The sequence below is a fragment of the Heliangelus exortis genome, chromosome 2 (genome assembly GCF_036169615.1).
Source record: "Heliangelus exortis chromosome 2, bHelExo1.hap1, whole genome shotgun sequence".
Lineage (NCBI taxonomy): Eukaryota > Metazoa > Chordata > Aves > Apodiformes > Trochilidae > Heliangelus > Heliangelus exortis.
Genome location: NC_092423.1, coordinates 46,892,966 through 46,902,367, shown reverse-complemented (window position 1 = coordinate 46,902,367; position 9,402 = coordinate 46,892,966). Strand labels below are relative to the sequence as shown.

Below are 9,402 nucleotides of genomic sequence, written 5' to 3'. Positions count from 1 at the left end.
TCTCTGCTAGTGAGTTCTTCACGTTTGAGGATATTGGAAGGTCGCTGCAAAGTTTTGCTGACTTCAAAGCAACAAGAAAGTGTTTCAACTTGGCTCTATGACAGCACGGGAAAAAGCAGCAGCACACTAGGCAACGGTGATTTTTTTGCTGGATCTACATCTGTTTCTGTCCTAGTTCACATACCCCTTTTCTGCTAATGGAAATTAATACTTGCTGGAAAATACTGACTAATGAAAAATTTACTAATAGAATATGGAATGCTCCTTCGCTAATGAATTATAATTAGCGGCAGCAAGAGGCTGAACAGAGAAGACAGTGAACTTTCTTATTTTAAATAAGAGTATCTTAAAGCAAATGGAGTTTCTTACCTATACCACCAGTTTTTGGGCTCTCACATCTCAACCTGCTGACTCCTTCATAAGCTGCGGGGTTCACCTTGGCCCTTTTTGTCTCCAGTACTGGAATCAGGCATGTAAGCACCTGCCTTGGCTTCTCTATTCAGATTGGGCACTCCATGGATGATCCTAACTCCCCATTACAGCCAGCCTGTGCCAACACAGTCAAACCCACCTGATCTGCTGTGTCATCCCTCTTTCCTTTAAAAGACCCTCTCTGCCTGTCACAAATTCCTAGCTTTCACTCAGCTCTCCAGACCCACTGGAAATTACCTTCTCAATGAACTCTTTTTCTAACCTTTACACTTCTCCCTCATGCAAGGAGGATGGGGGGGGAAAAAGGTTTCCTTTGCCTTTAAATTCCTTCTCTGAACTCTCTTCCCTGTGCCTGCACAGCTAAAGCTCCATCTCTTTTTAACTTCTTTTGACTGCTATTGTTCCTTCTTCTGTTTCAGTTAATTCTTAAGCCTCTCAACTTGAATTCTGTTTTCCTTGCACCACACAAAATACTACAATTTTAACTCCATACTGTCAAAATCCTTTCTTACATGATTCCTACTCTCCTAAACTCATTTGACCCTGTTTCCTCAACCATCAGCTGTCCCTCAGCTCTCCTTTCACTTTCTCCTGGGTCTTTCTCCTCTCGGTCCACTCTGACACCTTCCTTCTCTAGAGTGTTCTTCAGCCCCTGGTGCAAGATCTGCTGGTGTCATTGTAAGCTGCCCCACAGTGGCAGAGATGTTACTGCTGACACACTTCTGCCAGCAACACATTCTCCTTTTTCCTGCTGAAAGTCTCAGAATGGGTCATGATAATGCCCACTACCCACTTTGCTCCAATGGCACTTCATCCCCACAGCAGTTCAAGCCTGATGAGGTAACTGCACTGCACCTGGTAAGGAGCCCTCTTCTGATGTCAGATGAAGGGGATGAGTTTAAATCACATCGAGTAGATTGACTGAGACTGTCCAGGACTGCAGACTAAAGGTAGGAAACACCCAGGAGCTAAACAATTATGGCAGAGCACTAGAGCAGTTTAGGATGACCGTGAAACCTCAGCTATGCTTTCACCTTCGCATCGCAGGGCTCTGAGTCCAGTTTCCAGCTGGTCAGGACGGGGGGACACGGGCAGCTGATGGAGCTGTCCCCGCACTTGGCTCGTTCTACAGTCGAGGCCCTAGGAGTTTTCCCTATACCTACACTGACTTAAAATTAGCAGTGCTTGATTAAAAGCGATTTGTTTGTCCTCCCACCAAGAGGAACTCGGAATCTCCGTTATATAGTCACACCAAAAAGGATGTGTCGGCACCAGGCAGCGTTCCTCCCTCCGTTAGATGATTTCAGCCTGCCCTCTGCTGCAGGCTCGGCACACAGCACCCATCCCGCGGGCCTTTTGTTCCGATCCGAACCGCAGGGGCTGGGCCCGCCTTCCAAGGTCCACGAAGGGAAATAGGAAGCGGAGAAAGGGGAGCGGTGCGGGCACCTGCAGACCCACAGCGCTGTCGTCGTCCCCCCCCAAAGCTGTCACAGGAGGGAAAGATGTCAGCAAACCCCGGGTTAAACACAACAACCTGCCAGCACTGCACGACCAAAACACAGGGCAGCATCCTATTTCTGTGCCAGTGGAAGTCAGGACGAGTACAGCCTGGAGAAGGTAACTCCCGCCTCAGGGCACAGCCTGAGGGTTGGTCTCCACAGAGGAACCCACGCCCTGGGTGGGCAACCTGCACAGGGAGGGAGCCCTTTGCCCCCCACACCACAGAACCCAGCACTTTCTGCTGGGATGTTGGGACACTGTTTCTCCCCAACAATTTGTAGAGCCTTTTTCCAGAGTGATCCCAGCCCAGGCTGCCATGGGACAAAGGTTACTTGATGTTACTTGAGGTCAAAAGCTACTTTATAAGGCATCTTCCCAGAGTGACACCAGCACAGCACTTGTCACAGGACAGAAGGACAGGAGTTATTTGAGGTCTGACTTTGCTTAGAGGTCACAGGACAGATGTTACCTAAGGTCAGAAGTTATTTGGAATCAAAGGACAACAGATACTGGAGGATACTTGAGATGTCCTTCATTGAGGTCAAAGGACAGAGGTTACCTGAGGTCAAAGGACCAAGGTAAATCTATGTCAGAGATTGCTGAAGGTCAGGGGGAGAGAGGTTACTGGAGATCAAAGCTTACTTGAAATTCCTCCGGATGAAATGTTTACTGAGGTCAGAGGTTCCTCAAGGTCAAAAGTAATTGAGGTTGCTGAAAGTCAAAAGTTCCCCAAGGTCAGAAGTTACTCCAGGATAAAGGTTACTTCAAGTCACAGACCAGAACTTACTCTAGGTGAAAGGTTACTTGAGATGGCATCTCACCAGCACCCACACCAAAAGGCAGAACCCAGTCTCTGAGGCATTTCTGACACGCCAGATGCTGTCAGCTCTCAATGCACATCAACACAAGCCCTCAAGCATGGCTTGAGGCCAGCTGGCTTGGAGGGCCTGTACCCACAAAACACACAAGTTTTTCTTTACAATTTAGTTAATAAAATCAGTGGCCAGCTTCTCCCAAGGATTTAGAAACACTCCCTTTTATGCCAAAGAAATAAAAAAAATTAAAAAGAGGAGCTACTGCAGAGATACAGTTGTGATCAGGGACTATTGCTTTAAATTAGCTGAATTAGATGCAATACTAAAGTCATCATTTGGGATTAACAGTAAAGTGTATGCTTGTCAGTAAAAGCTACTATAGTTCCAATTTTGAGTGCCAACTCAGGTTTTTTGAGAAAAAACTCAGCCTGAGTATAAAGAGTTTGGCTACTGTCAGAACAGAAAAGCCAAAGGCAGAGTACTTAAAAAACCTGAAGAAGAAAAAAAGAAAAAAAAAAATGTATCCCACATACACAAAAGAATACATTAAAAAACAATCCAGCAGTATTAACTATTATGACAAAAAGTCCCAAATCCTCCCCACAAACAATAGAAAAAAGCAATTTGGAGTGTTGCTCTGCTGTAAAAGTTTATCTTTTCAAGAGCTAGAACTTTCAAAATCCTTTCTTGCAAACTTCAGCTTTGTAGCTTTATCCTACATACAGCACTTAAAAACACAATCACTCAGTTTACTCTACTTTAATGTTTTGCCAGGATAAGTATCAAAAAATAAGTTCTGAGATGCAAGTCACTTCAAAAGCAATCACATTTTAGTAACAAACAAGTATACCTCTCAAGCAACACAAAGAAAAATTTACTTTCCAAAGAATTTTCTTGCTGTTTTTTGCACTACCTAGTAATGGGTAATGTGGTTTCAGTAAGTCAAGGTCCAAATATTGCCTCAAGGTACTTCAAAATAGCAAAGAGCTAGTTCCAATGTCTGGATCCTACAGATCAGCCCTAAAAGCACTAAAAATAATCCTACATTGTATTTGGGACAACAGTGAAAGAACCATAAATACCTGGAAATGTCAAGTGAACCGTCAGGAAAAAAGAAGACACTTTTTCATATGGACTGAAAGGAGAAAGAAAAAAAAAAAAAAAAAAAGACCTACTAGCCTTCACAATCATTTGGGTATTTCACTGATGATCCATAATTAATCTGCTTATCTGCTTCTTAAAACTTCCTTTTCTCATTAATTGCACTGAAAGTTTTTATGCACAATCAAATAAATGCTTGATTCCAAAGTCTCCAAGAGGATGTAATTGTAAACTTTTGCCTCCACACAGCGATTGCCATAAGCAAGGTGTTAATTACACTTAAAAAATAATTAAAAAAAATAAAAAAAAAAAAAAAATCAACTTGTTGACATCCTAGTGGGGGCCATTTATCTACTAGGAAAAGTTATATGCCCTCAAAAACCTTTAATCATTTTGCCCAGCATAATACCCATGGTGCTGTGAGTTGAATGAAACAACCCTAACACAAGTTCATGGAAACAAAGTTTGAACTGCAATTTCTGAAGGCAGAAGGACCTTACCATTTCTTCCTGATACAAAGGGCAATACACTCCATTACCTTCAGAAATAAACACAACTAGCAGATAAAAACACAGCTACTATTACAGAGCAGCAGCTGGACCAAAAAGCACCTGCATATACACAGCCTGGAATTTCAATGGAACATCACGTGCCTTCACCACAGCAGAAACTTACTTGGGGGCCCAAAAGTTACTTCCAACCTATCCAAAATAACACTTGTTTGAAGTCAAAGGACTGAAGAGAAAAGCCATGAAATCACATTTTCTAACTGATTTTCTTTAATAAACTATAGAAGGACAAGATAACATTTCAACCAAAGTCATGACAGCTGCATGCTTAAAAGCAGATACATACATGTCTCTGGATTTTTCTATTCTCTTTAGAAAACATAAAAATAAAAAGGAGGAAAAAAAGCATGTGAAAGCTGAACTTAACACATAGACTTCTATACATATTCAAATAATAGCATACTAAAGCAAGCAGTAACACAACTGGAAAAAAAAAATTTAACAGCAATTCCAGATCTATGAATTTTAAAAAGGAAATTTCAGTTCTGGGAACCTTTATGCTGAACAAGTTACATTTCTATACATCATTAAAATAAGTTTTAGAAATTGAGGCACTAGAAACAAACTTACTTACACAATAGCTCAAATGCATCTAAGGTGTGAACTGAAAAAAAAAAATCTACCAGCCACAGTGTAATAGAAATTCATAGCTTAAAAGGTTGCATTAGACTTGCACTTGCTCACATTGACACAGTGAAATTAGTGGAAAACTATTATTTTTCCAGTTAGAGTAAAATCAGGTTCTGATTGTTGGTTCCAATTACCTTCCTAGCATTTTCTCATTGTCCTTGCTTGCCTTGTATATATTCTCATGAAGGGAAAAAACTGGAGAGGTTCCTGTGGTACCCCACTTATCAATGTTAATAAAGATATGCAAAACATCTGTCCTTGTGCAAGGTTGTATCTCCAGTGCTGTATCCCCTCACTTCAACCTTTTCCCCCCACATCGCTGAGCTTCTACAGGATTAATAAATTTGTTTAGAATTAGATACTCATGTCCTACAAGGGATGCTTACTTCTACCTTTTGATCTGCATATTCTACAGGGATCAGGGTCTATTAAGGACAAGCAGTCTTCACAAGGTAATCAGAGTAACCACATAGCAAGAACTTGAGACAGAAAGAAAGAAGCTCATGGATTATGTCCCGCTGCTTTCTTTAGGAGGAAGAGTATTCAAGATCCAGTGAGGTTTCCATCCAGATGCTACAATAACTGGTGCCCTCTAAACCCCTACATTAAAATATACCCAGTATTTTAATCAGGCACTTCAATAGAAAAACAAAGCAGTAACATTTAACATAGGTATTGTAATAGCTATTCTGTAAGGCCAGAACATCATGTACGTAGCACTCAGGAAAATAACTGTCCCACAGAACCAAGTGACATGTGCCAAGGGCTAAAAGAATGCAAAGTCCCTCACCAGACAAGTATGCTTGGAAAAAAAAAGACTGAAAGATCCTTAGCAAATATTTGGTAATAGCCATTAACCACAAATTTATATTCTTCACTATCTGATGCAAAATGTAGTGTAAGGTTATTAATCCCTTGAGAAGACGGATCCAAAAGTAACATTCGATGTGTTTTAATTAACAAGATTCCCCCTCCCAAAAGAAAGAAAAGAAGAAAAAAAAAAAAAAAAGTTTCTCCACTGATAAAAGCTCCCTGAGGGAATATATGGGTTTTTTTCAAGCGAAAAAGGAAATAATTTAAAATCAGAATCTGTAAAGCTCCAACAATCAACAGTTGCCCTATTTTGAGCCATAAGACGTATCTGATCAACCTTTCTTTGGAAAACAGGAATCAGAACAACTCATGGGCTACGTGGTCCTGTAAAAGTGACCCTGATGACCCTTATTTTAAGTAGTATTCTGGACACGAGAGCAACTATTAAAACAGTAATGAACATATTGTCATTTAATACACTTCAGAGTTACAGAAAAGCTCTACCTACAAGACCTCAAATCTATCAACATTTAAATGGTTATTTATAGATTCTGTCACAAAAACTCAGAATCAAGAAGAGGTGGAAAATCAGTTGTAAGGCTAAACATTTGAGAAGTTATCTATGTTATGCAAGACAAGGGACAAACGAAAATAATCTAGACACACAAACCACATTTTTACAGCAATAAGAATGCCAAGTGTTTAAACCATTCTTCAGTAATTTATTATTTTACTGATGATTTACAAGGCCTTGATTATTAGACAAAATAGCATATTTTTACTAAACTCAAAAAAATACAAACCAATAGAGCATAGAAGGAAATGCCATATGGTTCCATAGATATATCATACCCAGTACACACACTGCTTCATTTTTCTCATCTGAACCCATTTGTAACTTACAGGATTTTTGCAAATAAACGTTTTTGTCTAGCCAACAGGGAGTGTACAGTTTCAGACCAATGAATTAGGCTCTAACTCTGGCATTAGTCTACAGTCTAAATCACTGCAAAGGATCTTTCCAAGTGTTTAGTGTAATCAAACACTGATCTAGATATTTTTGAGAAGTTAACAACAAACAGGAGTTTTAGACTGCATACAGTTGAGTATGGTACATTAACCAAAGCTAAAAGTTTTAGTATGCTTATTGCCAATTTTCCCCAAATTTTAATAAGCAGAACTTCTTTGCAGGTACATTATTGCTGAGGGTAATAAGGCTGTTGAGGATAAGGGAATCCAGGTTGTTGAGCTGGTGGATATGGTGCTTGTCCAGGAGTTTGATAAACAGGAGAGGGTGCGTACGGCAAATTATACTGACCATGCATGTATGGATTATAGCCCATTGGCATTGGCATCTGAAAATACCTATGTGGGAAAGGAAAAAGAAGCATACTTTAGCTGTGAAAAACTGATTATGCTCTTTGCAAGTAACAACACATTGACTGCAAATTATTTCCTTTCTGTGCAGCAGAGAATGTGGCAACTTTCAAGAACCAAACTTGAAAAAAAATGATGATGCGTGGAACAGAAATGCAGACAGAAGGTAGAGTAAAAGCAACTTGCTGAAACTAGAACTGATCTAAATTGACTCTCTTATGTTTAATATCATGATACATATTTTAACACTTGCTGAGTCTGCTACTGAAGGAGAGAGCAGCTGCCTCCAGTTCCTCATAATCATTCCAAAAAGATGGAAAAAAGCATCACAACAAAGCATACTACTTAACCATTTTTTTCCTGTATTTTTCATCATCTTTAGCATGACACTACGATTTGAAAAAAGAGATATGCCAACACTTCTGAGATAAACAGCACCAACTGATTATGCAAGAGCTGGCAATAGTCACAAACCATAGTTAAGAAGCTGGAGTCTTATCTCTCTGTTTCTTTAAAAATTACAAAAACCTTACAAAACCTTAACATGAACTCTCCCACAAACGGTACCAGCAAATTATTCCAATAAAAATTACATTATTAAAATGTTAAAAAAAAAAATCTTGCTTCAGACACTAAACACATCTTCAGTTAGAACAGTAACTGAATGTAAAATCTCTCATGTAACAAACAACTGCTTTTAGATAAAGGGATAATAAAGAACTGCATAAATATTCCCATAGCTTACCCTGGGTAACCTGGGTAAGTGGGGTAAGGAGGTCCCTGTGCCTGTACAGGTGCAGTGCCTGGTGCAGGTGCACTGGCTCCTGGAATAGGAGCAGGAGCAGCAGCAGGAGGAGCAGCAGGAGGAGGAGCAGCTGTTCCAGAGGGTGCTGACACTGAAGAGGAACTGCTTGCTGCAGAAATCACTGGTGGTGGTGGCCGTGCCGGTGGCTGTGGCTTAGTCCCCTAGCAAGAGAAAGTGAATTAATCTGGAGCCGCTTTCTGGAAACCTGGGATTCAAAAGCTGTGGCTGTAAGATTGGCTGATTTTTATTTTCATTTTAAATGGACATTCCATATTTACTCTATACAGGTAACAATGTGAAGCATCTAAAAAAGCAATAAACCTTCCATCTCAAGTCTATAAAAATTACAAACACTACTAGTACGTAGTCTGCAAAGTTTTTAGACTTTCTTCGTTATTTCACTTCAACACTATTCCAAATACACCAAAACATTAAGGAGTGATATACAGAAATTACAGATCAGTTTGCTGTTGCTAAATATGGATCTTCCATTTTCAACCCACTAATTCCATAGCATGTATTTACCACCATGGTTCTGGGTGCTGGAGTAGGAGCTGGTGACGCTGCAGGCTTAGTTCCTCCTCCTGATGTGGTCTGGTATGTAGGCAGAGGAATAGAAGGAGCACTGGGCTCCCTAGCAATGCTTTGCTGCAAATCTCTATTAAAAACAAACAAGGAAACATACAGCTTAGTTTAAGAATTGTTTCTTACACAGTTCAGCAGCCTAAACTAAAAAGACACAACAGACTAAAATCCAGTCTTTAAAACATGATCGCTGAGCTAGCTCAAACTACATTTGGAGTCCAAATCATTTCCACCAAAAGAATCTTCTAGCCAGTCCTCTGATTTACTGTTAAATTTATTTTCTAACGATGTCTTCACATTCCAAGTCAATACTGGGTATCAATCACTGAATTAGCCAAAAGCTTTTGGATCAGAAATTATAGAATGGTCAGAACTTCGAAGCTTCACTGAAAATCTAAGGAAACCTCAAGGAAATGGATATGAAAATGGATATGAAAATGCATATCAGCAGTTTTTACTTATAAAGAGATGCTTAAATGCATAAGAAAAAGCATGTTGTATTGCTTACAGTTTGCCCCAAATTAGATGATATTGTATGCAAATACCATGCATCTACCAGAATTGTTAAAAAAAGAAAAAAAAAGTTCACTGGCTAGCCCGATATAATTTATATCTGGGTAAGCATTACTATCAAAAAAATCTCTGACAAGAATCTGAATGGCTCCAAACATGAGCTTACAAGTTCTCTATTCTGTTATTTCTACTGCTGGAATTACTCCTGGTAAGATATGCTGCCATTGAACAGCATAATTTTACACTCTGCTTGTCATGAAAA

General features: G+C 39.7%; 1 protein-coding gene across 2 annotated transcripts in view; it reads right to left on the bottom strand.

Annotated features, from left to right (window-relative positions):
• Nucleotides 1-6,561: 6,561 nt before the first annotated feature.
• The window catches only part of PDCD6IP (programmed cell death 6 interacting protein), a 31,958-nt gene continuing 29,117 nt past the window's right edge, over nt 6,562-9,402 (bottom strand). For both annotated transcript variants that reach the window (XM_071735975.1, XM_071735976.1), the window contains exons 16-18: nt 8,568-8,700; nt 7,983-8,203; nt 6,562-7,225 (exon numbers count right to left, since the gene is read on the bottom strand). In XM_071735975.1, coding sequence (XP_071592076.1) covers nt 7,057-7,225; nt 7,983-8,203; nt 8,568-8,700 — 523 coding nt within the window. In that variant the 3' untranslated portion in view covers nt 6,562-7,056. The remainder of the gene's footprint in view (nt 7,226-7,982; nt 8,204-8,567; nt 8,701-9,402) is intronic.